General features: G+C 54.7%; 11 protein-coding genes across 11 annotated transcripts; 5 read left to right on the top strand and 6 right to left on the bottom strand.

Moving 5' to 3' along the window:
- Positions 1 to 46: 46 nt before the first annotated feature.
- On the top strand, positions 47 to 2899 carry K452DRAFT_323564 (uncharacterized protein; the record flags this gene model as incomplete). Its single annotated transcript, XM_033544648.1, has 2 exons — positions 47 to 67; positions 1199 to 2899. 2 exons carry the CDS (start codon positions 47 to 49, stop codon positions 2897 to 2899), a joined length of 1722 nt encoding a protein of 573 aa, XP_033403172.1.
- A 1376-nt stretch (positions 2900 to 4275) lies between these two features.
- Positions 4276 to 6129, top strand: K452DRAFT_217787 (uncharacterized protein; the record flags this gene model as incomplete). Its single annotated transcript, XM_033536315.1, has 1 exon — positions 4276 to 6129. A coding segment is annotated over one exon (1854 nt), but the record flags the coding sequence as incomplete, so codon positions are not given.
- A 1561-nt stretch (positions 6130 to 7690) lies between these two features.
- On the top strand, positions 7691 to 10294 carry K452DRAFT_217510 (uncharacterized protein; the record flags this gene model as incomplete). The annotated part of the gene is made up of 5 exons (XM_033536293.1): positions 7691 to 8135; positions 8191 to 8268; positions 8325 to 8971; positions 9025 to 9146; positions 9199 to 10294. 5 exons carry the CDS (start codon positions 7691 to 7693, stop codon positions 10292 to 10294), a joined length of 2388 nt encoding a protein of 795 aa, XP_033403170.1.
- A 1192-nt stretch (positions 10295 to 11486) lies between these two features.
- K452DRAFT_348162 (uncharacterized protein) lies at positions 11487 to 12597 on the bottom strand (the record flags this gene model as incomplete). The annotated part of the gene is made up of 3 exons (XM_033545522.1): positions 11487 to 12072; positions 12143 to 12391; positions 12450 to 12597. The coding sequence occupies 3 exons, from the start codon at positions 12595 to 12597 to the stop codon at positions 11591 to 11593; spliced, it is 879 nt and encodes a 292-aa protein (XP_033403169.1). The 3' UTR covers positions 11487 to 11590.
- A 44-nt stretch (positions 12598 to 12641) lies between these two features.
- Positions 12642 to 16757, bottom strand: K452DRAFT_240935 (uncharacterized protein). Its single transcript, XM_033537806.1, has 2 exons — positions 16630 to 16757; positions 12642 to 16577 (listed from the first exon to the last, which is right to left on the bottom strand). The coding sequence occupies exons 1-2, from the start codon at positions 16682 to 16684 to the stop codon at positions 13102 to 13104; spliced, it is 3531 nt and encodes a 1176-aa protein (XP_033403168.1). The 5' UTR covers positions 16685 to 16757; the 3' UTR covers positions 12642 to 13101.
- A 548-nt stretch (positions 16758 to 17305) lies between these two features.
- Positions 17306 to 18957, top strand: K452DRAFT_218111 (uncharacterized protein; the record flags this gene model as incomplete). The annotated part of the gene is made up of 4 exons (XM_033536338.1): positions 17306 to 17389; positions 17498 to 17971; positions 18028 to 18700; positions 18752 to 18957. The coding sequence occupies 4 exons, from the start codon at positions 17306 to 17308 to the stop codon at positions 18955 to 18957; spliced, it is 1437 nt and encodes a 478-aa protein (XP_033403167.1).
- A 549-nt stretch (positions 18958 to 19506) lies between these two features.
- K452DRAFT_282461 (uncharacterized protein) lies at positions 19507 to 21065 on the bottom strand. The gene has a single exon (XM_033539591.1). It carries the CDS (start codon positions 20613 to 20615, stop codon positions 19887 to 19889), a length of 729 nt encoding a protein of 242 aa, XP_033403166.1. The 5' UTR covers positions 20616 to 21065; the 3' UTR covers positions 19507 to 19886.
- Positions 21066 to 22310: 1245 nt separating this feature from the next.
- On the top strand, positions 22311 to 24058 carry K452DRAFT_314603 (uncharacterized protein; the record flags this gene model as incomplete). The annotated part of the gene is made up of 3 exons (XM_033543772.1): positions 22311 to 23045; positions 23099 to 23161; positions 23215 to 24058. 3 exons carry the CDS (start codon positions 22311 to 22313, stop codon positions 23974 to 23976), a joined length of 1560 nt encoding a protein of 519 aa, XP_033403165.1. The 3' UTR covers positions 23977 to 24058.
- A 136-nt stretch (positions 24059 to 24194) lies between these two features.
- On the bottom strand, positions 24195 to 25019 carry K452DRAFT_293868 (uncharacterized protein; the record flags this gene model as incomplete). The annotated part of the gene is made up of 1 exon (XM_033541633.1): positions 24195 to 25019. The coding sequence occupies one exon, from the start codon at positions 25017 to 25019 to the stop codon at positions 24195 to 24197; it is 825 nt and encodes a 274-aa protein (XP_033403164.1).
- A 522-nt stretch (positions 25020 to 25541) lies between these two features.
- K452DRAFT_331025 (uncharacterized protein) lies at positions 25542 to 26125 on the bottom strand. Its single transcript, XM_033545122.1, has one exon. It carries the CDS (start codon positions 26109 to 26111, stop codon positions 25623 to 25625), a length of 489 nt encoding a protein of 162 aa, XP_033403163.1. The 5' UTR covers positions 26112 to 26125; the 3' UTR covers positions 25542 to 25622.
- Positions 26126 to 26853: 728 nt separating this feature from the next.
- Positions 26854 to 27948, bottom strand: K452DRAFT_331021 (uncharacterized protein). Its single transcript, XM_033545121.1, has one exon. It carries the CDS (start codon positions 27462 to 27464, stop codon positions 26907 to 26909), a length of 558 nt encoding a protein of 185 aa, XP_033403162.1. The 5' UTR covers positions 27465 to 27948; the 3' UTR covers positions 26854 to 26906.
- Between the last annotated feature and the right edge of the window lie 27 nt (positions 27949 to 27975).

Raw genomic sequence — 27975 nt, 5'->3', positions numbered from 1 at the left:
AAAGCAAGCTTTGCAGCATTCGTTTTTATGCGTTCATCTTTCTGAGATGGAAGTTTTTGGTAGGGCTGTGAGTTGACATGGATATGAAACAACGCCGTGCACGGACTAAAAGTATAATGCTATCTGTTTATTGTTTACTTGAGTTTCGTCTCTTAATCCATTGGTTTTCTAGCTACCCATACAATCATACATCATCAAAGGAAGGACCTAGGAAAGGTCGGATTGCGCGTTACCGCACTCTAGTGCTCCTTTTTGAAGCCCGACTCGCCTGACTTTGGCTCGATGTCATTTTGCTCGACGCCAGAGACTTTGGCAGCGGAAGGGCCCTTGCGCAGGTGCTGCACGAAGGTCTGCAGCTGGTCTTCGCTGCCCTGAGCCTCACCCTTGACCTGCGGCGGGATGCGTCAGCGGGGAATAGAGGGGGATGAGATGGGTTGGGTAGGGATGCTTACGGTGCCGTCGGAGGCGTTCTTGACCCAACCGGTCACGCCGATTTTGTTGGCCTGCTCAACGGCGAAGGCACGGTAGCAGACGCCTTGGACATCGCCGTCGACCTTGTAGTTGATCTGCCGGGGCGAAGGAAGTCAGCTTTGTGGGGGCGGTGCAGCGCGAAAAGGACGGCGGTATAGCATACTCTTTTGGACATGTTGCGGGCAGTGGAGGAGAAGAGTCTTAGCATAACCCGAACGGGGAGACAGGCTGCAGGTGTGCGAGAAGCGAGAAAGGCTTCTTATTGCAGATTGCAGCGGGCGCGACGAGCATGACGTCGGCGTGCCTGTGCCTGCGTCGCCCGCCAAGACTCGGGCGGGACGGGCGGGCAGTTGCGACGAAGGACGTGGGCGGGCGGAGAGGGCCATTCAGGGATGCGGCCTGTCAAGCACACCTCTCTCTCGCCATTCTGAGACGCGCCGGGACCCCAGTCACCTTTTCTGCCTTCTATTTCGGCTCGCGGAAGGGCCGCGGCGCAGTGTTTACTCGGCCTGTCGTTTACCCTGTCAACGGCTAATCTCCGTCTCCGGGATCGCCTTGAGGTTCCAGAAAGATTATCAAACCCGCCGTTGCTCCAACACGGCGCTCGCCAACATTTTTTTTTTTGTCGAGCTCAACTGCGTCTTAACACTTGCCTTATCATTTGCCGAGCCCCTGCTGTTGCTGCCGCGCAAGACCTTCCCATTCGCCTTTCCTATCCGCTATCGAGCCACCGTACAAGTACCCCTCATCGCCGACCCCGCAGACTCGCCGTGACAACTCACCACCCATCATGGCCGACGATGCAGCTCAATCCGAACGATCCAACTCCCCCGTGGCCTGGGCCTCGGCTTCGCCAGCTCTGACTTCCTCGTCGGCATCCTCTCTCTCCGGCAGGTCGTCAGGTTCGCGGTTATCGTGGGGCGCTGCCGCCAGCGGCGTGCCCAACGGCCGGCGTGGTTACATGCGCCCAGAGGGCACCACGTTTGCCGATTCGGCCAAGAACAGAGAGAGTGTCATGAGCCTTGGCACCATTGCACACCTGCAATACTATTTCGCGAGAACCGGCCTGCTGGATGAGAAGGGTGGGCGGCACAACAAGGAGACCAAGCGTAAGAAGAGCAACGGTCCCACCGAGGGACCCAATACGGCGGCGGATCGCTCTCACGAGAGCTTTAGGCACAGCTTTTTGTCTTACTCGGATGACAAACGGGCCAGCTTCATTTCGTCGTCCGATGATGCCATCATGGACGAGCCAGGAATGGTCGAGAGTCCCGTGGCCGAAGACGAAGACGGCGTGTCTTGGAACATGGGCCCAATGCTCCCGCCCACTGTCAGCACATATAAGAACAAAGTGATCTATGTGCCGCCGCCTCCGAATATGATCGTTCTCAGGCGAGAGCTCAGAGAGGCCTTGGACGATGCACGGAGTGTCCTGTCGGAGACGGAGAAGCCCGAATCTATGGAGAAATACAAGCGGCAGGCTGCCGAGAGCGAGAAGGCGGCAGCCAAGGCCGCTGAGAAGCAGCAGCGGGAAGACGCGCTGGGCGCTCCTCCTACGCCCGAGGAAGCCGAAGCGACGGAGACAAGCCTGCAACTAGTCCAAGGTTGGCACGAAATCCAAGGTCTCCACGTCCTCGACAAGGTCACGCTCGCGATCCGGGCAGCAAAGAACTATTACACTGCGCACGAAGATCCCCAACGCCTATACGCGATCAAGTCCGAGAAGAGCATCAGAAGCGAGCTATACCAGGTTCTCGAGGTGTTGAAGCGGATGGCAGCGCGAGACTTTGTCGGAGGCATGCGTGACAATGAACGAGAGCCCGTGTTTGCATGGATCACGGAAATTGAGAACATGATCAATGCCGAGCAAGAGAAGGAAATCGCCGAGGAGCAAAGGCGCGAACGGTGGAGCTGGCGAGAGGGCGACTGGGATGGCAGGGAGCGCGAGCGCGAGCTGCTATTTCTCAAAACATTCGACGAAGACCCCGACAACCTGCCGGAATGGACGGATCCCGGCGAGGCTCGGGAACTACCGACGCCCTTCCTGCAAGCATTCCAGAGCGGGCTCAGGCTAGTGCGCCTGCACAACGAGCTAGTTAGGAAGTCGCGTCGGCAGTTTGAGGAGATCAAGATCTACCACACGGACACGTCGCTGCCGTACCGGTGCGCGGAGAACCTGAGGTATTGGGTCAAGGCGGCGGAGCTACGGTGGGAAATCAAGCTGAAGGTTGACGTAATGGCGATCGTGCACGGCGAGAGCGACGAGGCGTGGAGGGCGTTTGACATGGCGCTGCTGCGGTGGTGCAAGGGCGTGCGGGAGGAGATCACGATGGAATGGAAGAAGTCGAAGCGCCAGGGGCTGCTGAGGCCGCCGACGCTGGTGGTGGACAGCGAGGCGCAAGAGAAGGTGGCGGCGGGGTTCATCTGAGATTTTGTGTGTTTGTTTTTGTTTTTGTTTTTGTTTTTGTTTTTGTTTTTGACTTTTCTTTGTTGGATGGGCTGTTGTGGTGTGGATGTAACAGGCGCAGAGATACCCTAGTCTGTCTGTAACTACAGGTTCTTGGAATCGTCTTTCCCGCCGGGCCCCACCCCTGAGGCGGTTTCCAGTCGAGAACGCAGCGGCCAATGCAATCTCAGGCCTGGCTTAATCAAACGTACTTTACGGCGCCCGCGCAGCAAAGTAGTCGACAACGCCATCTTGCCATATGCACTCGTACCTGATGCCTCTGCTCTGCTAGTAAACTAGCCTCCCACGAGATCTCCGGCTACCCACGCCACGACCCGCCGCGTCGCCGGAGACCCTTACCGCGGATCCCTGTAGTCCCGTCGCGCCTGGCCAACGACAAATCCCCGTCGGCCAGCGTTCAGCAAGCAACACCAATCCATCTGCAAATCGACAGACAACTCACGCCCGCCACGCGGCTGCACAGGCCGATTGACTGCCCTGACCCTCACCTTTGATCGCCGCGACCCTCTCCCATGACCTCCCCTTCCGGCGACGACGACCGCCAAACGCAGCCCTCCCGCCCGGCTCTGGCTGCACCCGACCCCGACTCGACAGATGCCACACCTAAGCGGAGCAGTCGACACCTGTCCTTCCATCGCGATCGCTCCACTGACAACCTTGCCGCTCCCGCCCGTTCCCCACTCGACGACTCGTTCGAGAACAGCTTGGGCACCGCGGGCCGCCGCGCGCTGCGGAAACCCAGCCCGGGCCTGTTGGCTCGCATGAAACTGCTCGACCTTCGCTATAGAAGCAAATCAGGTTCCAACGCTGGCCAGGAGGTTGGCCGTCTCCCTGAGGATCAGCTCAGGGAGCTCGACAGCTTGCATCAGCGCGAAAACTCAATCAAGATCGAACGGAGGGGCAGGGCGTGGACTGGTCACAACAAGGCGCCGAGGCTCGACACGCAATTCGCTGAGGGCAGCCCCTCGGACAGAGGCATGGAGGGTAATGGTTACCTCGGGCCAATGGTTCATGAGAGTGACCATTCATCCCTCCTCAGCCTGAGCGACCGAATGGGGCCCTCGGACTACGAGGGCAGCGAGGCGGACGCGCAGGAAAATGGCACTCCCAAATACAAGCACTCCGACGCAGGCAAGTCGCGTGATAGCTCCGTGTCCGCTTCCAGAAATGTTGGGGAGACCCAACAATCGCCTGAGGAGGCGAGAGCTTCCCCGCCTGAGGCAAACCCTCCCCCGCCACCACCAAAAAATGCTCCTCCTCCACCCACAAATGCTCCCCCACCCCCTCCACTAGAGGAAACCTCACGCGAACCGACCTTAGATCCGCGGCAGATGGGCATGTTCTCACCCGAAGAGGAGCCACAAGACTTAGATTCCTTTTTCAATCCGTCGAGCCTCTCGCGCGCACCTTCCATCTACACGCTATCCCGCGTATCGTTTACCAGTCAAATTGGCCAGCTCACCTCGATCAAGCTGCCACAAGCGGACTCCTTGTCGGCCGGTATCTCGGCAATTCCTACATCGGCTGCGGCGGCACGAGCTTTGAACGAAGCTGCGGGACAAATAAAAGTTTGGGTGGCGAAGGCGTCGGAGGTTCTGAGCGGCCTAGATGCGGAGGATGATGTGGAATGGTCGGCCGCTGCTGGCAGGGAAGGCCTGGACGAAGTCGATGGTGCCATCCAAGTCTTCGAGTCTCTGATCAAGGTGTTTGTCGTTGCGATTGAGGAACTGCAGACCAGAGAAGACATTGGCAGCTTGTCGACAAAGGAGCTCATGAGGCTAGTAGAAGCGATGGAAAGCATACTCGGCGATTGGGCGTGGATCAAGCGCACGCTACAGGAAGTCAAGGAACAAGTAGAGATCGCCATGGAGTGGGAAGAACTGTGGAGCACGGTTTTGGGCGAGATTGGGCTCGAGGTCGAAGCACTGAGCAGGCTCGTCTTCGAAATGGAAGAGCGCAGACACCGGAGCGTCATGGCTGAGAGCGTTACGGACAATGGGCTGGATATCGAGTCTTTGGAGACAATTGTGGAGGAAACGCCGCCGAACAACAGGCCCGTTGCCAACAACCGTTACAGCCTCCCAACCTCATTTGCCGCCACGCCGGCCAAGTCGCAACCGAGCACGTCGCATGAAGACTCCAGCTTGCTAGCTCTCTTCGCGCGCATGCAGCCCCTACGCGCCTCTCTAGATTTCATTCCGATGCGACTCGCTCAGTTTCAAATGCGCGGCCAGGACGTGTTCCCGAGCGCGTGTGAGGAACTGGAGAACCGGCGCCTGACTCTGGAAAATCAGTGGATGAAGCTCGAGCGCGACGCCGAGTCATTGAGGCGAGAATTGGGCGAAGACAGATGGATTCTGGTGTTTCGGAACGCGGGTAACCAGGCACGAAAGATGTGTGCGTCGGTCAAGAGGAGCATTGCGAAGCTGGAAGAAGCATTGGACTCTGGCGAGCATCACTACGACCTCCCGGCCGCAGCGAAGAAGATTGAGAGTTTCCAGGCGAAGAAGATGCACTATGGCCCTGCCATTGAGCGGGTGCTGATAATCATCGACAAGGGTGTCAAGGATCGTCTGACTGTCAACGGCGAGATTCTCAGGCTGCAGGCGGACATGCGGCGTACTTGGGCCGGGCTCGAGGTTGAGATGCAGAGCATGGAGCAGCGCATGGAGGATTTCAATATGAACGACAGCCAGCACCTCAGAGACTCAATCTCGACCATCTTGTCTAGCGAGCGCTCGGTTGGCAGCAGCGTCATAGATAGGAGTACCCCCGGCAGCTCACCGGCTTCGTCGGTCGTGCTGATGAGTCGCAAGGAGAGAGAGCAGGAGCAGAGGCTGGCGTTCAGATCGAACCGACAAAGCACCTACGGAAGGTCCACGCCTACTTCCTACGGGAGGTCCACACCTGCTTCCAAGAAGCGGTACAGCAGCCTGCCCGTTTCCGGAGCTACTCCGAATCAGCGCAAGACAACCGTCTCACGCTCCAGCGCTGGAGAGAGAAGCATGTCGGCAGCTAGCCACCGCTACTCCATGGCCACGCCGACGCCCAACCGCACTTCTCGCATAATTCCCACGCCTACGCCTCAGTCCAACAAGCCACGCTGGAACAACTCAGTCAACACCAAAGGCACGCCCATCGGCCACAACTTCAAGCCCCTCTCGACCACGACGCCTTCGCCGTACCGCAAGGACCAGACCCCATCTCACGGCCTCCGCGCGAGCGCCTCCAACACCAACTTGAGGCAGTCGTCAACGAACAGCCGGAGTGGTGGAAACCTGCTCTCGCCGCCGCCGTCGGCGCTCCCACGGCCGTCCAGCACGACGCCGTCCAACAAGCGGCAGTCAGTCATCGGGGTGATGGCGCCGCGCACGCCGTCGCGCCAAGGCAACTCGAGCAGCCGGCTGGGGATGCGCGGACAGTCGTCGCTGCCGACGCCGACATCAACGGCCGCCCGGCGCCGCAGCGGATATCTGGACCCGACGGCGGCGTCGCTGTCGCTGTCGACGGCCGTGGGTGGCTCTGGCGGCGACGACGAGTCGGAGAGCTCGTCGCCCATTGCGTCGCGCAAGCTGGGCCCGCGCTCCGTCAGTGCCATGGGTGGCCGTCGGAGCAGCATGCTGCCGCATCCGCCACGTGACACTGCCAGCCGTGCTGAGAGCCGTGCGACGAGCCGTGCGGGCAGCAGGGCTGAGAGCAGGACTGGCGGCCGGGTTAGCAGTCTCGAGAACAGGCCTAGGTGGCGACCGTAGGTGAGATGGAGGAGTGAGTGGTGGGTCGTTATTTTCTCATTTTACGGCTTCAAAGGGGGAGCTTATTTTAGGTGCACGGCGTCATGCGAAGCAGCAGGCAAGCGTTCTTTTTTAAGGGGGAGTTATTTGAGTTTTTGTTGCCGCAGTTTTTTTTTTTTCTGGTTTGGTTTGATTCGATCTTTTTTTGTTTGTTTGTTGGCTTCTCGTCCCTTGTCACTCCGAGCGACTGACACACAGAGCAGGCTTTGGAAGAAGAAAGAAGAGAGGATTGGCGGGATAAAACTACATTTTGTTGTTGTTGAACTTTTTTTTTCTTTCTCTCCTTGTTGTGTTCCGTTTGTCAATTTTTTGGTTGGCGTCTTGCAGGGCATTTTTGGGCGGGGCATATGGCACACATACCTAGTACTTCTTGTATATACCCCCTTTGTTGGCAGAAAATGAGAAGAGAAGCGAACCAGGTCGGAGTGGCTGTGCCAGTTGCGGGCGGCGCCGTTTGTGTGGGGTGGGGGGAATGTTCGGTACCGGAGGAATCGACGGGATCGGCTCGCCGCTGGACCTGATTAACACTCTATCGCCGACTACTAAGACGCGGGTTCGCTCTTAGGCCTCCCGGGATGGCAGAGATCGTTGCCTCAGCTGGCGGCCACCATGACGTCCACGGCGGCCGTGATTCGCGTCGCTTAGAAAAAGGTCATGGTGAGCGATTGCTTGCTGTTCCCAATGCTCCCACCACGTCTGCCCACTCGCTCGTTTCCGCGACCACGTAGCAGGCGAGCCCGCTGCGCCGCGCCACACGCTCAGCCTGTTTAAGTGGACGTCATATGCCGCCCGGTGGAGTCGACCGGCTACTAGTCTCCTGCCCTGCCTAACTTTACTTACCCTACCCTATTCTTTCCTGCCTGCTTGCCTGCTTGCCCTACTTCTGTCTCTAGAGTGAGACGCGCAAGTCCAGGCCTTCGATCCCGTAATCCACCACCCACCTCCACCCGAGCCCGTCGCCATGCTGCCGTCCGCTACCTCGAATCCTGCGCGGAGATCTGTTTTTTGCGAAGTGGGCCTCCTGGGCGACGACGCTCTCGTGCCACTGTCGCCGCCTGCCGCGCCGCCGCGCAGGCCGCGCTTGAGCGTGCGATTCAGGAGCACCGAAGAGATATTGGGTGCTGAAAAGGACGTGGTCGACGAGGCAATTGAAGAGAGCATTGGCGAGTCCAAGGAGAGCGACGACGTTGTCGCGTGGCCGGTGCAAGAGGAGGAGCAGCTCCAGTCACCGACCATGTCGAAACTGCACCGATTGAGTGCACTGGTACTGTTCCTGGCCCTCTTGGTACCTTTCTCGCAATGCCTGCCCTTTTTCACGTCGACTACGCCGCTGTTTGGCGTCAAGGCCGCTCTCATCCCGCGAGCAGACAGCCCGACCGATGTGTGCACACGGTGGAGTCACGCGAGTGAGACATACAGATCCCCCACATAGCTGATCGACTAGCTAACGACGCGCCACAGCCGCTCTCGTCAACGGCACTCTGTACATCTATGGCGGCCGCGCTACGACTGATTCTGACCAGACCAGCAACACGTGGAGTGAGCTTCATCATCCGTCTCATGACCCTTCCCTATCCACTAACCCGCCTACGCAGACAACGACTTCCTGACGCTCGACCTGACGTCGTCGTGGCAGATCTCGTCGCCCTCGTTCAAGGGACTGCCGCAGCCATCAGGTCCACCGGCCGTGTCGCTGGCGTACCTGTGGAACTCTCGATCCTCGCTGTACCTGTATGGCGGTGAGTTCCAGGACGGCACGAACGGCAACACGCCGGACGAGCCGACGGCCTTTTCACTGTGGGAGTACGACATCTCGTCGAGCAGCTGGCGCGAGCACAGCGACCCGAAGACGTCGGCGGGCGACAACTCGGAGAGCGCGGGGCAGGCGGTGCAGCGCGCGGCCGAGGGCGCAGGCGTCGACGTGCCGCAGCTGGGGCGCGGCTTCTACTTCGGCGGCCACCTCGACACGTGGACCACCGAGGGCTGGAGCAACCAAATCTCCCGCATCTACATCAAGAGCCTCGTCGAGTATACCTTTCCCGACTACGCCAACCCCAGCGTCAAGGACTTGAGTGATGGCTCCGCTGCCGGAAGCGATGGCGTCTGGCGCAATGTCACCGAGGGTGGCTCGCAAGAGACCAATGGCTTTCCCGAGCGCGCTGACGGCATTCTCGTCTACGTTCCGGGCTTCGGCGACGAGGGCATCCTGCTGGGTCTCGCCGGCGGCACTAACTCGAAGTTTGTGTGTATTTTCTCGTCCCGTTCGACAGAACGCGCCTAGCTGACCCCTTTCAGACGCAGATGAACGTCATTGACGTTTACGACATTGCCAACTCAACGTGGTACAAGCAGCCTACCAGCGGCACACAACCTAAGATCCGCGTCAACCCCTGCGCCGTTGTCGCTGCAGCTGCCGAGTAAGTGCCATCTCTTGCTTCCTATTGGACAAACGGATCTGACCTGAAACAGCGGCTCGAGCTACAACATGTACATGTTCGGCGGGCAAGACCTCGGCAACGACCAAACACAATACAATGATATGTGGATTCTAACCATCCCCAGCTTCACCTGGGTCGAAGTCGACATGTCGGACCAGAGCGTCCCGTACGAGCGCGCGGGCCACACCTGCAACATTTGGGACGGACAGATGATCGTCGTCGGCGGCTACGTCGGGACCGATCTCAGCTGCGACTCGCCGGGCGTTTACGTATTCAACACGTCCAGCCTGACATGGGGAACGCAGTTCACATCACTATCGGGCAAGCAGTCCGCCTCGGACTCAGACTCGGGCTCAGACTCCAGCAGCGAGTTCTCAGGCTCCTACAACCCCTTTAGCCAGCAGTCGGAGCAGCGCGGCTCCAACGCGTCGTCCGGCCTCGAGGGCTCCTACGGGTACACGGTCCCGGACAAAGTGGTCTCGATCATCGGTGGCTCACCGGCCGGCGGCGCCACAGTGACGGCGCCCGTGCAGACGCCCACGGCCGGGCCGCTCGCGACGGGCAAGCCGCTGACGTACACGCTCAGCAGCTCAACGACGCAGACAGCGGCGCCGGGCCTCAACAACGGCAACCGCTCGCATGACGGCACAAACATAGGGGCAATCGTAGCGGGCGTGGTAGCGGGCGTGGCGGCGCTCGTGGCCGCGTACTTTGGCTTCTGCGCCTGGGTGTACCGGCGCCAGCTGCTGCTGTACAAGAACCACGCGGCGATGGCGCAGGCGCAGGCCAACGGCACGCAGCAGGAGAAGCAGCAGCACGGCAACGACAGCCTGTTCCCAGCGGCGGCGGGCGTGGGCGCGGCCAACTCGGCCAAGAACAGCTGGGAACGGCAGCGCCGGCTCAGCGCCGCGCGCAACGCGAGTAATAGCGGCAGCACGAGCGGCGGGGCCACGGGCGGCGTGAGCAGCCATAGTGGCGGGGGCGCGGATGCGGCGGGCAGGAGTCGCGCTGGCAGCGTGGGCAGTAGTACGGATGATTTGCTGCGGGACCAGGAGCCAAGTTTCTGGGGGACGAGGGGCGTGTTACTGAATCCGAGACGGAGCTTGAGGGTTATTAATAGGGACTGAGATATCGGGTTCGACTGCTTGATTGGTAGGGTTTGGGTTTGGGCGCGGGAGAAAGAGGGTCAGGGCGATGCGGTGCGTGTTGGAATGCCTGCAGGGAGGGGAGGGGATGGAGGGGATGGAAAAGGGAAGAATGATTTGCTTCGGATGGGGTTCTTGTACGATTTTATTGCTACTACGACGTCGATGACGATGAGGCACGATGATGGGAGATGGTAATGCATATGCGGGTGAGGTATGGCGGCAGCAGCGTTCTGCGGAAGGGCGATGGGCTGCTGTCACGTTATTTATTTGATCTTGTTTGTGTGCGGTTATACGGGCTTACGGTAGTCGGTAGTTACCTAATGGCTAATAGAGAGTGCTGTCTACTGTGTGTAGGTTGGTTGCTGCTAGAGCGGTTTTGTGGTATATGAGTTTTTTGTATACTGGAGTGCGGGGGTCGTGTGTGCTTGTTTGTGAGGGAGGTTGCTTTGGCTGAGTTGGGTGAGGTGCCTAGCGTGTGGCTGGCGTTCTGCGGTTCTTGCTGGAGGGGTGGTTTGTACGTTAGACTATTAGTATAGATACTGCTAGTACCTAGTGTATCGAGTATAATGTCTGGAATGTGGAAACGCAAAAGCGTTACTGAACGTGCTAAGGCGAGGGAAGGAAATAGTTGGGTTCTTAAATATGCTATATACATGTAGTATCGAGTAAATACAGTGGACCGGAGCAAAGTTTATAGATAGGGTTAGAGGTTTGATGTTCCTTTGACTGCTTTATAAAAATGCTCAGCCGCCCCAGACGTAGATAGCGTACAGCTTCCGCAACCATAGATATCCATCAACAATACTACGCGCCGGTAGCCTCCTCCATCGCATCCTTCCTCGCCGCAGCCATCGCAGCCGCAGTCGTAGTCGCAGTCGTCGTCGTCGCCGTCGTCATATTCGAACAAAATCTTCTGTTCGACGGACCAGCCGTCCTGGTGGATCCGCAGCGTCATCCTGCATAGTTTGCCTACTACTTCTAGATACTATACCTACTCCTTAACTATATATCAAGAAATCTACGGTACCTATAGAGTGTTCCTTAAGTAGTTATAATAGACTATTACACTACGGCTAGTAGGCACTATATAACTTGTTACTGGCACTGTAAAGCCGTGGCAAAGAGACAAGTGGACACTTAAAACGAACAGTATCATATTTTTAAAATCAAAGCTCCTTCTCTTCAAATAACGCCCCAGCGCCTAACAACCTCTAGAAAGCCACCCAACTTCCCAATGCTTATAGATGTTCTCTGGGAACTTGTTAAACCACCACTTTAAACTGATTCAGCGCTCTGCCACGCAGCCTGCTTCCTTCCAGGCACCATTTCATCCGTCTCGCCCGTCTGCATCATATACGAAGCCTCGGCAAGCGATTCCTTCGAGATGATCTTGCTGGGATGGAAGATGTTGAACATCAGGGCAGTTAAGAACATGAGCGTCGCGTCAAAGACGTACAGATACGCTTCCTTGCTTTGTAGCTCGCCGCTCGCGCCCTGGATGTACTCGATGAGGCGGTAGAGCGAGCGGATCATGATGAGGCCGCCGGCGCCGTAGAGCACGAACAGGAACTTCTGCCACGGCACCGTGGCTTGCTGCGACCGCGCTGTCGGGTACATGTTGATGCGGACGTGGAAAAGGCCGGCGACGACGATGAAGAAGCCGAAGAATGCGATTTGGATCACTAGGCCGATCGTGATGAGGCGCTCGCCGTTCTTTTGGTCGGAAGGGGCCGAGGCTTTCGCGAGCATGCCGCCGCCTATGTGCTTGTTAGTTGGGAGTTGCTCTGGAAAAGATCTAGTTGGTCTGCAGTAATCGGTGTGACTTACCTCCAGACTGTGCAAGGAAGGACAAAACGTCGCCCAGCACGAAGATCTTCGTCACCCAGTTGACTCTGATGATCGAGTGTGCTTCGCCGTTCGTCAGGCGTATTATCCGTCCCAGGATCATGTAAATCGAAGCGGCGAAGAGGGTCGGGCCGAGCAGAATGAGCAAGCTTTGCATAATATACGGCTTCATCGTCCAGTCGGGCGTTTCTTTCGCACTCATCGCTCGCCCAACGTAACCAACGGTCTCAACTGAGCAATATTAGTATACTCTCCTATTTCAAGTGCGGGGATATGCCTGGATTCTTACAGAGACCTCCAACCACGAAAGGTATGAAGTACCATGTCCTTTTCATGACCAGCTGACCAAGGTGGGCGATGGTGCTAATAGCGAACAGGACCACGAAGACGGCGGCTCCCACAAGCGTGGGTTCATACACATAATAGCGGTAGCCCATCTTGAAGACTGTGTAGTGGAGTTTGGCGCGAGTGCGTAGTTATGGTTCGAATTTGGTTTGTTGCTGTGATTTGTCGACGGAGTTTGAAGGAATTGACTGCTGGAGCTGGAGAGAGAAAGGCATAGCTCGTGGAACACCAGGTATTTAAGAAAGTGAAATTAGCATCCTGAATAGTTCTGTGTACATTGAGGCTGGGTTTCTGGTCTACTATTCTTGGTGGAGTTCGTTCTCGTAATCGTTTTCGCGGGCGCGCTATACCGGACTAGGAAAGGAGATTGCTGCAGGCTCTGACAACGATGCGAGAACGGCTAGCCAGATAAGCGCGCGGTCCCTCAATGGCTCCGGGAATGTCACGTCAGGGGGCTTGAAAGAGTGTTTCCAGCAAAATTTAGTGGCCGCTTCGTTCAATCTCTCATGCGATTGGATAACCTTGCCGGCTTGCCCTAGTTTGATTGACGCATCCTTGTTAGCATCAGACGCGTGGAATACGGCGTATTCGAGACCTCAAAACTCCACTGCACCCGAGCCTCTCGTTTTCACAGCTTCTTGCACCTTGTTTTGCACGCTCCTCAATGCGGCCATCCACGCTTCCTTCCATTCCCCTCCATCAAACCCGTCGCCGCCCTTCTTTCCGAACCCTTCGAACTCCTCTTCACAGACCCATGCGAACCACTTGCACACACCAACTGCCTTTTCTAGGTCCTTTTCTTCCTCCACTACTTTCTGGAGGTAGCTGTTTAAGGCTCCCAGATCTTCCTGATACGGTCCTTCCTCTTTGAACTCTTTCACCCAGTCTCGTACTGCCTCACGTAACTCATCCGGACGCCATATCTTTTGCATTGAAAATGTTGGTCTTGGTGGGCGTGGTGGCAGTTTGAGCGTACGCTGCCCAGACGGCAACGCCGGCGGTTGCTGTGCTGGCTGGTTTTTACGAGCAGCGGCAAGGTTCAGGGAAGACTGCTTGCGGAGACGGAGACGGCGCTGTTCGTCAATAACTTCCTGTCTGATGTCTTCCGGTAGAGCGGCCAAGAACTCCGCATCGACTTCGGCATCAGTACCCGCGTCATCGGTCGTTGTTTCAGCGGAGTCCGGCTGTTGGCGAGCCAGGCGTTCAGTGATAAAGTTTGATTGAGTAAAAGTTTTACGGTTGGTGACGAAAGGATTGGCGCTGGTTGATTTAGGTGGTCGGCCACGTCGGGGGCCTGCAAACGATGCCGAAGCAGCCCTCTTTGGGAGAGCTATGGTGCGGTTTTTACGTGGTGATTGAGGAAGACGTGTTTGGATACGGTCACCTCTGCTGGGAGATGCCCCGGGTGATTGTCGATAGAAAGATAGGACCTCAGCGCGAACGTCGGGCGGAAGGACAGCCAAATCCGCAGGATCTAACTGAGATTCATTGGGTAGCATAGTTCTAGGCAACGGTTTATTTGAGTCCTTTGATTCAACCTCGACGGACGGAACAGCAATATTTGCCTCCTTCGGAGATACTGGACTTGGTTGGACACGCTTCAATAATTTCATTCGTATGTCCTCTGGAAGCTCAGCAAGGACCGTGGGGTCGACCTGCGTAGGCATAATGAACTGAGTGCCCATGACGTTGAGCGGTTTGCGGCTCGGACTGTCTGTGTTCAGCTGAGTCGCTCCGAATTCGAATTGTTCCGGATCTGCTTTTTGTTTCCTAGGTGTTTTGATATCATCCTGGATTGGATCCCCAGGTTCTTCAGAGACGGGGTTGTTCTTCTCCTTGATTTTGAACTGCAACAGCCGCTGACTACTTTCCTGCTTCCCATCAACAGAAGCTTTCAGAGGCTCCAACTTCGTCATTTGAATCCCTATACCGCGCAGTTCTCCAGGAGAGAACTTGAAGCTTTTGAGCATCGATGAAGCTTCCTTGGCGAGTATATCCTTGTCATTGGTTGCAATGCCAAGAGTTGTGCTCTTGTTGTAAACATCGCACTTCCCATGGCCCAGGTGTTTTGGTGGATCGAGTGGTGCATCTGCAGCGCGCCGCATGATCTTCATCGTGAGTTGTCGTCCTTTGACCTTCTCTTTCAGCAACCGCCGGCCAAGTTCACCACAAAGGTTCGTAATGAAATCGTCAACTTGTTCGGCGTTTTCAAAACGAACACCCCAATTGACTTCCGCTGACACAGACTTCCGGATTACCTGGTCGCCGACCTCGGACCGATCAATGCCTCTAGAGTAGTCCCAAACTTTCTCTCCTGTTTTTGGTCCCAGCACGGTAATCAATCGCTCCTTGGTAAGTTCCCGAATGTCGCGCACGAATTTGATACCAGCCTCTTCCAGTTTGCCGCCAATGCTGTACGCCACTCCGGGAAGGTTTGTGACTTCTAATTTACCGATGAAGTCAAGAACTTCTTCGGGTTTGATTTGGTATTGACCAGCAGGTTTGGCTTTGCGCAAAGCAAGCTTGGCACACAAGATGTTAGGTCCAATGCCGACTGACACGGCGCAATCAGTCTTTATCTTAACTTCGTCCCGAAGATGTTGTGCGATCTTCTCCGCCTCGCTCTGTTCGCGGTAAATGCTGCCTTCGCTCATTTTCTTGCCGTCAGAACCGCCCGCTGCAATGCACTGCGCGGAAACATCGATCAGAGCTTCGTCTATGCTAACGCTCTGCACGACACCTTCAATGCTTAATATGGCATCATAGAACGATCGACTAGCGTCTTCATACGCTGGAAAATCGTACGGAAGAATTTTCAACTCCGGACACAACTCTTGCGCTCGTTTCATCCACATGCCATTCTTGATTCCATGTTCTCGGGCGGGATAGTTGCAACTTGCAATCTCAGAACCCGTGCCATTACCGTGTGCCACTACGGCTGGTTTGTCCTTGAACTCCGGTCGCTTCAATAGGGAGACAGCAGCAAAAAAACTGTCAAAGTCCACATGAAGAATATATCTTCTGACACCAGGGGCAGCTTTCTGCTTTGCCTTTTGCGATGATGATTTTTCAGCTGCCATTGCTTGGAGCTGTGTCTTGAGATCTGCTTTCCACGTGGAAAGGTGGTGAAGCCTAGACTCTCGGTAGTACTGCTCCAGGAAGTCTGGATTGACTACTGTTGATTTCCGAATGTTTGGGTCAGCAAGAAGGATGGCATTGTGCTCTTCTGCGGTAAGTTTCCTGCGTTTACATGGAGAGCTAGTCTGATCGCCATATGGTCTTTTGGGACCATTCCGATCGATATCAGAAATTTCTTCTGAGTCCAATATGCCAGGTGACACCAGTTGCCCATTCTCAGAATGAGGGATAAGCGGCAGATGTTCTCCTAGTGCTTCATGCCTTTCTAGCTCGGATAGCGAGTCACGAGTAAAAGAAGTTTCCGGCTGATGCGAAGGAGGTAAATCATCAATCTCATCTTCCACACCTGGCGTGGAAGACTGCTGCATAAGGTATGGTGGACGCTGCGAGCTCCTCGGAGTACTATTTTCACCGCCCTGCAGGTGTTTGGTATACCAGCTGACGTCCGTTTGTTCCCGATAGCCTTTCGACTTGGCTGGTGTTTGGTTGACGATTTTACCACCATCGGACCCGAGGAGTTTCTGTCCGGCTCCTTCGTCCACCACCCGGTAAGCATCCCATGGCAACAGCTTCCCAGATTTTATGCTGTCTACCACCCATGCCGGTTTGACTATGCGATACTTGCGGAATTCCACCGCCTTCTTCGGAGTGAGGTTGCTAGCAATGATGTGTGTGACCGCGGTTTTGCCGTCGAGATATTGCATGAAACCTCCTCCATAAGACACAATCAACTTGTGGAGATCATTCAGAGATGGCTGTGTGTAGCCGTTCACGTGAGCGACAATACCGCGGAAAATGGGAGGGTTATGGCCAGCCTGGGAGCGAATCTCGGCGTCCAGGTTCTGAAGCTTGACCCTTTTGTGCCAAAAGTAGTCGCCAAAGCCGCCGAACTTGGAGCCTTCATACTCCTCACCTTCTTCGTTGTCGAAGGCATCTGGAGGGCTTCGTTAGCCACGCGCCACGCGATGCGAAAGTGATTGCCTTACGGTTCTCTATGCGCTTGCGCACTGCGTTCGAGTTGTTTTCCAGGCGCGAACCCATGATATGACGCGTCAATAGCGGTCATGACGGTGACTACGTTGCGATTCAGTCGTTGCGTCCTACCATTGTCGAGATGGTGGACTGAGAGGGGCGTGGAGTTGGGAGACGCGAAGGCGACAGGCGCGCGTCATGCCTCGGCCAGGGTGCTGGAAAGGCTAACTTTGTCGTGGCCGCATACGGCATAAGAATCACTGAAGATTTGTAGCGCTATAAAAGGTTATGGCAGCGCAAGATAACTAGCACATTCACCCACGTAGATGAGACAGCATCCGGCAATAGGAGCGTGTCCTGCTTTGGATTCGTAGATAGCATCAAAGCCGAGTACTCAAGAAGATGTTCAACGTCAAGCGGCCAGGACAAGCGACGTCGGGCCAAGTATCTAAGTCCGACAGGCTATGCCGGAGTGGGAGTAGCGTAAAAATTATGGAAATCTTGGCGCTTTTTTATCGTGCATCGCAGAGCTTCCATCCTGCCTGCGCCTGTACTGCTTCGCCTTTCTTCCTCCCTCCTCCAAATTTTCTTCAACCGCCGCTCAGACCCAGCAGAAAGTTTCGCGACACTTTTTTACGCTTTACCTTCAACTAATTTCTGCATTTCAACCCCCGGAATACATCCTTCAACATGCTTCTTCCCGTCGCGATTTATGGCCTCGAGGTCCCGGCTGGCGGCATGCCTGTTGCGGCCATCCCCGACTTCCCTGCCACTGTGAGTAGTCTCTAGTTTACCCTCATGCTTGCGAGGCTCTGTTTTACCTGGCAGCTTAACCAATCTGCAAAACATCGCTCATGTCTGCAATAGCTGACAGAAATCAAGTTCCGCATCACTATGGCCGCCATCGACCCCAACGCTGAGCCCAAGGAGGACGGAGCCCCGAAGGGCGTTCCTGCTCGCGCTACCCTCAAGCTGATTCGCGAGCCCATCCGCTCTGACGAGGACGAGGACGAGTCTGACGATGAGGACGACTACGACTCTATCCGCCGCCGTCTTGGTGACGCCGTCTCTGACGAGGAGTCGTCCGATGAGGATGAGGATGAGAAGAACGGCGGCCCTAGCGACCCCTCCAAGACTAAGAAGGGCCGTGCCGAGGCTGCTCTCAAGAAGATCATGGAGTCTCTGGGCAACGAGGACGACGACATGGAGGTCGACGATGCCCCCAAGAAGAACAAGGGCAAGGGCAAAGCTTCTGCTGAGGAGGAGGATGACGACGACGAGGAAGATGAGGACTCGGATGATGAGGACGGTATGGAGGTGGAAGAGTTTGTCATTTGCACCCTTGACCCTAAGAACGTAAGTTTTCTCATATGTCTGTGCACTTTGAGTACTTGCTAATTAATGTCCATTAGACCTACCAGCAGCCTCTGGACATCACCATCGGCGAGGACGAGCATGTTTTCTTCCAGGTTACTGGTGCTTACGACATCTCGCTCACCGGTAACTACGTTGTCCCTGACCACACTCATGATGACGATGACGAGGATGATGAGGACTACGACCTGTCCCCCGATGAGGATGAGCTTGAGGACGAGTACGAGACTGAGGAGGAGGACGAGCTCGACGGCCTTGAGGACCCCAGGATCACTGAGGTCGATAGCGAGGAGGAGGCTCCCAAGCTTGTTGAGGCTCCCAAGGGCAAGAACAAGCGCGGTGCCGAGTCTCTTGACGAGATGATCAGCAAGGAGGCTGCTGGCGAGAAGCTCAGCAAGAAGCAGCAGAAGAAGCTCAAGAACAACGAGGGTAAGGCCATTGAGGCCGCCAAGGAGAGCCCCGCCGACAAGAAGAAGGTTCAGTTTGCCAAGAACCTCGAGCAGGGCCCCACTGGCTCTCCTCTTCCCAAGAAGGATGAGAAGGCTGAGAAGAAGCCTGAGGGCAAGGATCAGAAGACTGGTCTTGGCCTCAAGGTCGTCCAGGGCGTCAAGGTTGATGACAAGAAGCTTGGCTCCGGCCCTGCTGCGAAGAAGGGTGACCGTGTCGGTATGCGCTACATCGGCAAGCTCGAGAACGGCAAGGTCTTTGACTGTGAGTAGCTCCCTCAACATGATTGTGAAACAGATTTTAACCCGATAATAGCCAACAAGAAGGGCAAGCCTTTCTCTTTCAAGCTTGGCTCCGGCGAGGTCATCAAGGGCTGGGACATCGGTATTGCCGGCATGACTGTCGGTGGTGAGCGCCGCATCACCATCCCGGCCAACCTTGCCTACGGCAAGCAGTCCCTGCCCGGCATTCCCGCCAACTCTACCCTCGTCTTCGACATCAAGATGGTCAGCTTGAACTAAGCTGGCAATCCTGCCCTCGGATCGAGTTAACGCAGCGCAACGCATCTCGATTTAAGCTCTAACCCTCACTCCTGCGTGGTCTTGAGGCTCTCGCAGTAGCTTACAACTCTGTGAGGGATTCCGCTTTTTGTTTCCTTGTTCCTGTGGCGGTTGGTTTTAGCCATCGTCTAAGTATGTTTGCGTGGTGTTTTAGCGTTTGAGATATCCGACTTGCATTTCTGCGTACTATGGTATAGATGCAGGCATATTGCAGGGAGGAAGGATCCCTCGGGCGCTCTCTTCCCTGCCTCTTTTCATAATAGTTCTTTGTTTCTCGTTTCTGAGTCCAGGTCTCCGGCTTTCCAGCTCCGTGTTGCAGCCGCAATGACCGAAAACAACCTGTATGGAATAAAAAGTTGGCGCATGGGTATTTTTTCTTTTCTCTTTTCCTCTGATGTAGCTGGGTCGTTGTATAGCGAGTCTGGCTGGATATACTTGCGTGTTATCAGATATAGGATGCATGCTACCCTACACACACTACCGCTGCCGCACACAAGGCAAGATGACACATGGTGAGAAACGAATTAATGTTGCATACTACTAATCATTAATTAGAAATACATGCCTCGAAGCAAGGTTATAAGAAAATAATGAGCAAGAGAAAACGCAGTCCGGCTGGGGGATGGAGATAGGGGTATCATTGTCGTATTTTCAATCGTCGTTAGTGTTCTCCGCCATTGTTGACTTGCCAGCAGCACTCCCTACATTGAATTAACGCCAGAACGCCAACTATGGCCCTGCCAAAGCCAAAAAATCAAAGAAGTCGTAAATCTTCCAGTCTTGGGTGGGCGATCGACGTCCAGTGGTTCCGCAGTTGTCTCAAATCGTCCAGCGTTCTGCGCTGGACCTTGTTGGGCATCCCCAAACCGCACTCATGAGTGCACACTCACTCATATCTCCTCGGTCGCACCTCTGTTCTCTCTCCATGCGCGGCCCTTCCTCCTCTTCCTCGCCAATGCCGGGCTCCACACACCAGCGAACAAGTCTTCGCACTCATCCTCGTCCTGGCTATCAAACTCAATATGGTCATCATCCGCACGGGAACCCGCGTTCCCGCCAGCGCACAGCGCGCGCTCAGCCCCGTGCAAGGCACCCTCGCCCTCATTCTCTTCCTCATTCTCCCAGCACACGCCGCGCGACACGCGCTTCGTCTCAAGGATGTACTTGCCGACCTTGTACTTCTGGCTCTCCTCTTCAGCTGCGACGTATTTCCAGCCGAGCACAGCGCCGCACAGCGCGCAGCTGATGTCGCTGACAGTGTGCGCGCCTGTGACCAGCTGGCGCGGGACAGCCTTGTGCGTGTGCGTGTTGGGCAGGTCGGCCGTGCGGGCTGTGGCGCTGCTGCTGGGGGCGGGCGCGACGAGGTAGGCTCGCCCGTGACGCCCCGTGAAGCCCTTGCTGATGATTTGGGAGGCCAAGCAGAGGTCGGCTAGGCAGCGCGTGCATTGTAGGTGCGAGGTTGAGCCTGAGAGGTATGTGGGGTTGTTACTCGGGCTGCTGGGACTGCTGCCCGAGCCGTCGCTGGCGATGGTGGAGGTTGTGGCGGCGCTGCTGCGTCGACGGCGGAAGGGGATGCTGGGGATGAGGAAGTGTGGGAACGGCGAGGATGGGGACAGCATCGTCGTGGTTGAGAGCTTTCTGCTGGTGGGTTGTGGAGGTGTCGTTATGGGGATGGCATGCGGGGAGCGGATGGCCCCGGACGGGAGGTATGATGATCGACAGAACAGCTCTGGCTGGCAAGGCTACCTACGGACGGAGGCGCCTTTATAACATCGAGCGCGACTGACTTGCAGTCTGACAGCGCGATATGTTGAGGAAAAGATGACGGGATCTATATGGCGCCAGGTGCCGCCGTTTCCGGGCGTTGGAGCTCTGAGACGAGTAGGTGTGACGTGCTCGCTCGGCGCGGACGCGGAAGCGGGAGTGCGGGGAGCTGTGGTGCCGATCGATAAGACCCTGTGAGACAGCAGGGTACGCTTTCTGGAGGCTACCTGCTTGAAAAAGGGCGAGATGAACGAGGAGATGCAGGAGATTTACGGCATCGAGGACGCGAGAGCAGTCTGTTGGGATGCGCGGGGCGCGGGCAGAGGGAAGTGAGTCGTGAGGGAATGCTGCCCGCCTCATGTGCCAGCCCGAATCGGGAATATCACATGCGGCTCACCACAGCTCACAGCGCTAAAACGTCATGCGGCTATTGGAAGATCATACCATTCCGTCTACACTCAAACGGAGAGGTCGGGTCCACAAAAGACACTTGCGTTTTCAAAGTCAAAGTAGCTTTGGGGAACAACACGTCCTCGTCTGACTTCCGAGGAAAGTAAGCGCAACACAATCTTCCGACATGGAAAGAGCAACTGTCTTGGGAACCTCATCTTTTCTCGCACAGCAATGCTTCTACCATCTCTCCTCTGTGCATCGCGACAAGCGGTGTCTTCTCCACCAAGCTTCATCTCTATCTCAGCATGACTTTCACTCTGGGCACCAAGAAACGGACTGCTATCCATCGACGTCTTTTAGCTCGTCCCAGCATCCTCTTTAGCAAGTTTGGAGAATTTAGATCCAGCAAGTCGACTCCCGACTCCTCGCCCGAGAAATCCAACGGCTTTTCCCCACCAGCGTCGGCTTCCACAGCCCCAACATCGCCTGCCGGAGGAGCTTCCGTCGATTCCAGCAGCAGGTCCGCTGTTACGAAGAAATCTTGTACAAACTCTGCAGCACCGAGCAGAACTTCCACTGAAGTCACATTGAGTGCCAGGACTCTTAGTGTAGTTGAAGGCAGCAGCGACACTACCTTATCACCAGAGGAAGACAGCTTTTCAGTTCGCCCTCTACTGATCCAACATCCAAAGCCTATAACCCCTTCTATTTCCACAATCGAGTCCACGGCAGCTGCTAAAGTGTTTTTTGAAACTCATTTTTACGAGCTCACCTCACCCCGCCTGACGCCTCGCCAGCGCCGACGTCAAGCCCTTGAAGAAAGATTGGTCCGGCTAGCTTGTACCGATGAGGAACGACGCGAAGCTCGTGAGCAATGGTATCTTGCCGAGACCGAACATTTACGCCATCTTCGGATCTGGAAAACCAAATCCTTGGCCAGACGGAAAGCCCGAGGGACTTCAATAGCTGGGTATGAGGTCGTGAGAGTACTCGGCAAAGGTAGTTTTGGAGTGGTACGACTTGTAAAAGAGAAGGGTAAACCTGGACCACCATCATTCCAAACGGAACCTAACAGTTCTAATCCAGAACACCTTGACGGGATCGGAGGGGCAGATCCCTGTCAAAACGCTCTTGACCTGGTAAATCAGGTGTATGCAATGAAGGTTATCCGCAAGTCCGACATGCTTCGCAATTGTCAAGAGGGTCACCTGCGTGCTGAGAGGGATTTCCTGGTTGCTTCAGAGTCCTCTCAGTGGGTTGTACCACTTGTCGCTAGCTTTCAAGACAATAGCCACCTCTACCTCGTAATGGATTACATGGTAGGTGGCGACTTTCTCACACTTCTCCTCCGAGAGGATATCCTGGACGAAGAAAGCGCCAGATGGTACATCGCGGAGATGATTCTGTGTGTTGAAGAAGCACACAAGATGAAGTGGATCCATCGTGATGTCAAGCCAGACAACTTTCTCATCACCGCTTCGGGTCATCTCAAAATATCTGATTTTGGCCTTGCTTTTGACGGTCACTGGGCTCACAACCAGACTTACTTCAATGACAAGCGATGGACTCTGCTTCAGAAGTTTGGTATCAATGTCAGAGGGGATAAACAAGACGAAGACGAAGAACTAAAAGCAGCGAACGCACACAGACTGAGTAACGCTATGAGCTCTTCGGACTCCGGTCGACATAACCCATTCAAGAGGCCTTTAAAACATCCACTCGATAATCAGGAAAAGGAAAGAGATCCAGTAGCATGGCTTGACCGTACACAAAAACGAAAATTTGCCAGGAGTGTGGTTGGCACCAGTCAATATATGGCGCCAGAGGTCATCAGAGGTGAGGCATATGACGGTCGTTGCGACTGGTGGAGCATTGGTATCATCCTATACGAAGTAACTTTGGCTCCTCCAAACATTTGAAGCAACATGCTAATAGAACTTGGCAGTGCCTCTACGGCTGCACGCCTTTCTTCTGTGAGGATCGCGCCAACACTAAGGCAAAGATTCTCGTAATTTCTATACCTCCTTTCTTCGCTTACCATAAACTGCTGACATGTACTAGAATCACCACACCAACCTCCAGTTTCCTGGTGATCGGCGTTTTGGCGGCCCCATGAACGGCCGTCGTGAGCTCTCGCCCGTTTCTCGAATTGCCATCGATCTTATGCACCATCTCATTGCTGACAAAGAATGGCGCCTTTCTTCTCCGCGCTATCGCAACAACGATTCACCACATGGAGACTCTCATCACCCGTACTTTCCTCGCGCTTTTGGTTCTCGCAGCTCGCCAAAATCCCACTTCTCTTCGGCACAGGGCCTAGGGCATCCCGGTATAATCAGGCGGAATGGAGAATGCCGAAACCAATACTTCGTCTTCCCCAATGATGCTGAAGACATTAAACGGCACATATTCTTCCGTGATATCGATTGGCAGCACATCCACATGCAGACACCTCCGTTTGTGCCCCACATCAAAAGACCCAAGGATTTAGACAGGTACTTTGACGACGAAAAGGAAATATTGGGAGAGACAGACAGGCTCAGCCGTACAAGCTCGTCTTCGACTCTGCATTCGAACATCAATCACGCCGACATAGCTGAGCCGCTATTTGACGGCGGTGGTGATAATAATGGAGGTAGCGAGGTGAGGCTTATACAGGAAGCAACGCGTGGAGCCAAAAAAGAGAAGAAGAGGCCACGTGATAAGCTATTGAGGGATCCGGCTGTTGCGAAGACGGTGCTTGAGGCGAGGAAGAAAGGTGCTTTTGTGGGATATACTTACCGACGGCCAAAGGAGATTAGTAGAATTGGCGTTATGGGGTAGATTGGCTAGTGGTGAAGAGAGTTCCTGGGTGGGCCATGGCAACGGTGTATTCTTAAAGAGTGTGGGTGAAAGAGGAATGGACTGTCGTTTGTTTTCTTCCCTAATACCAATGAAAGGTAAAGTTTTCATCCGTTGCGAGTCGTAAAGTTGAGCAAATTATCTTTATGTGGTGAGTTTGTGTCTTCAATTTGACAGTTGATATTATACTAACGGCGTTCTTATGACCCAGCCGCGTCTTTCTCCGCATATTCAGGGAACTGCTCAGACATGAACCTCAGATCGCCCACCGCACCAATATTCGAGACCGGATTCAAGCCCAGCCACTCCCTCATCTCCGGGCTCACCTCGTCCTGAACGTCCTTCGACAGCGTCGCCGTCCAGTTAATTTGCTGCCTAATAAACGACTTCGTATAGTAGCCAAACAGCAGGGCGCGATCCTGGTCCTTAGTGACATTCCTGCCACTAGTATGCCAAACCGTGCCATCCATAACAAGGACATCGCCCGCGCTCGCCTCGAACGGGAGCAACAGCTCCGGCGCATTGCCAGGGATGTGCTCGCGGCGCGTCCACCGATTTGAGCCGGGTACGAAGCGGGTAGCGCCGTTGTCGGCATACACGTCCGTCAAGCACCAGATGATGTTGAGGGCCCAGACGCGGTCCCACGGCTCGGGGAAGACGACGCTCTGGTCCGAGTGGAAGCACATGGACCCCGAGCCCGGGCGCGCGATGTTGGCCGTGAAGTTCGAGATGCTGAAGTCTTTTCCTAGGACGGCTTGTACGGCGCCCACGGCGGTGGGGTGCCCGATCAGCGTGCGGAAGATGGGGTCGAGTTGGAGCAGGTTGAACACCCGGACGTTGTTGGCGTTCGGGTCCAGCCACGTGTAGTGCGAGGGCTCGCCGGAGGCGGCCGCTTTGTCGCGCGCGGCCCAGAGCTTGCTGAGTGTGGATGCGGCTTCTTCTTTGCTGAGGACCGAGGGGATGCGCGCCCAGCCGTGCTCTTGGAGGTGGGCGAGGGTTTCTGGCGACGAGGCGGCGGATCCCATGATTGTGGTGTGTGTTTGGGATGGCGGAAGAGAAGATGGAGACGTTGAGATTTATATTGGCTTGTGGTTTAGACCTTGCCGACTGTCCTCAAATTATCTGCGAGGATGCTGTCTTTTTATTCTTGCGTCAACAGAGCAGTTGTTCTGCGGTTTGGCCCCCAGGTCCCGCATTGCCAGATCGGATAGCCTGAGACGACGAACTGCTCCCCACAACTGGCATATCACTGCCGCATAGGGGAGTATCTCCGTGCATGTGCGTCCTAATCCCGGTCAGGCTTGCACGCGACACTCCACTTCTTGGCGGAGAACTGCCTATAAAGAGTAAATATCAGAGCGGTGTTTGCCTAAAACGTGCTTTTCATGTTTGACCTCTATCGATTGGTAGTGGGCCGTTCAATTGTTTTTTTCCGCTTTCTCATATGTTGCAGTCACCATGATTTGGAGGGGCTTGGTGCATATGATACTCGTGACCAGGCTTTTGGTTTCAAATATCTTGTTGACTTGAATTGATGCCTTAGCAGTACTCCGTAACCGACTTGACTTTGCCGTCTTTGTTCTTCTCACGGCATCTATTCCATATAGACCATATCGTCGCATCCTATTTCAATCCAAAGCAAACTCCCGCAATGTCCGCTTGCCTGCATCAAATTCGTCTATGACTTCTCCGCTCATGACGCCCGCGACCATGCATTCTCCGATCAACACAAATCGTCCTCCCCGGGGACGCAAGAGGTAAGGAACTCTCCCACCTAACAGGATGGCCACGATGTCGCCTTCGCGCATGTGCTTCGGACCAACGCCCATGTAGCCTGTTTTGGTGATGAAGAAATGCGGAAAATAATCACTCTCTCGGTACCCGTGCCGAGATACCAGCTCAGCCACCTCGGCTTGAATTACATTAGAATTAATCGCTCGTGGGGTCTCCAGCTCCCGAATCCTGGTTAAAAGCTTAGGCGGAAGCCTCAATCCAGATAACACTACGTAGCTCACCCTTGTCATACTAGCTTCTTTGTGGCCCATAAACATTAACTCCAAGAAGGCATCCAGTTGTGCTTCTGGTCCGCCATAGATTACTGTTGACATGCTCGGCATTTTGTACTTATTTCGGAGGCCAGCTGTTTTTAAACCGAGTGAGGATTTGATCAGTTTGTTGCTGAGCCATGTTCCCTGAGTCCGTAAACACCAGAAAATCCATTCACTTTGGCACTTGTAATCCCGGTCTTTTATCTTTACAAGTCCATTTTCCGGACATATCATTTCGGCCGTATCGAAATCAATGACTTGAAGGATGAGTGTCCTTCCCATATTCTCAAAACGAGCTATTCTGTCTCTCGAGCGGGATGCTTGGAAGTTTGGAGCATTCGAAATTCCCACAAATAGAGATATTAAAAGTGTGTCTTTCCAATCTGGACACCAGGATGGTAGTGCAGTATTGTCATTCATAGAGAAATGTGTGTGTTCTCCCACGCAGATTGATAGTATGTCTAGGTCTAGACGAGCGTTGATTAAGTGAGTGGCAGTTTTTAGATAAACTTCCTTCGTGGAAATGTTGTAGTCCGGAAAAAAATCCGTATCCACAAGGGCGAGTATTCCAAAAAACTTTGTCTCTGTCATCCGTTGCATCACAGGGACGTGTCAAAACCAGAGCGTTGAGAAGGTCGTTGGATCTAACCAAGGATGTTGTTTCTTGAGACCATTCAATAATTTGAGGAATGTTAAAACGTTGACGCAATAGGGGATGGGTGGTGAAAAAATGGAGAACACCTTTCGAAAAGGTCGCCCAGTCGATGCTGGCAGCTCCGTAGAAAATGATGGGTCTACAAGAAAGGATTATTTCCTGAATTATCCAGACACGGGACCAATATTTTTCCTGGAGAACAATGCGCATCAATAACCTATGGTATCCATTTTTAGCCTTTGCGGCCATTGGCTCCTGTGATTGGTGTTCCTTGCCATGTATTGAGCGGCAAGGTACCGGAGTCTGTCCAAGCTCTCCTCAGCATTCCCTTTACCCTCTCCAATCCATATCAAAGTTGAATGAGCTTGTCGATAGATCGAGCCCATTATTGCGACTTGCGCATTCCGTTCGGGGATGTTTGATTGATCGATGCACAGCACATCTGCCCAGAGGCGTCTTCTTTCTGCAGGTCTGCGAAACTTGCGTAAAGCTGTGAACAAATTGTATCGGATGGCGACGACCTGACCATCACATATGATAAGAAAAGGTGGCTCTGGGTCCCCCCAGACATACGACAGCGCTTCGTAGACAGGATTGTCGTCCAGACTGCAGTGTTCGAGTTCGCAGTGAATCGATGCTTCGGGGTCTTCATGTGGAAGAAGCACCAAGATGCGAATTTCTTTCGCTTCTGCGCGGAGCGGACGGTATTCTATGGTCCGCGCGGATGGACGATTCTTGCGAGAGGTTTTGTGAAGTATTGATGGCATCTTGATGTAAAGATGAGACGGGACAGAGAGAAAAGAAACAGAGAATAGACGGGACAGAGAGCAGATGAAGCAGTGAGAAGGTAATTTAGAAACAAGGCGAAACGAGAACAGAAGAAGTAGAAATCTAAAGAGGAGGGTACCAGGCAGTGCTTACCTGCATCGTGCGGGGACAATCCCTGCCTGTTCAAAATAAGAAATCGCAGCCCAATAGAGGACGTCCACCTATCTCGTTACACCAGTCCAGAGTAAGACGGAGACAGCTCTTCCGCCGTACTCACCTCGCAAAACCACACAAACAACGCGCCTACACACCATCAACCCAAATTCTCAGAATAGAGCCGATCCCTGTTCACACACTTACCTGTTCAGAGCACGCCAAACCAGCCCACACCACCCTCTCGCATCCGTTTCGTTAGACGCTGCATAGACGCAGCAATTTCCAAAGTAATGAAGGACACGGTCCCGCCACATAACCCACAACTCCCTCACAACCCCCAAGAAGCACACACAA

Source organism: Aplosporella prunicola (genome assembly GCF_010093885.1).
Source record: "Aplosporella prunicola CBS 121167 unplaced genomic scaffold K452scaffold_1, whole genome shotgun sequence".
NCBI classification, from domain to species: domain Eukaryota; kingdom Fungi; phylum Ascomycota; class Dothideomycetes; order Botryosphaeriales; family Aplosporellaceae; genus Aplosporella; species Aplosporella prunicola.
The sequence above is the reverse complement of the archived record's forward strand: the minus strand, read 5'-3'. Positions and strand labels throughout refer to the sequence as shown.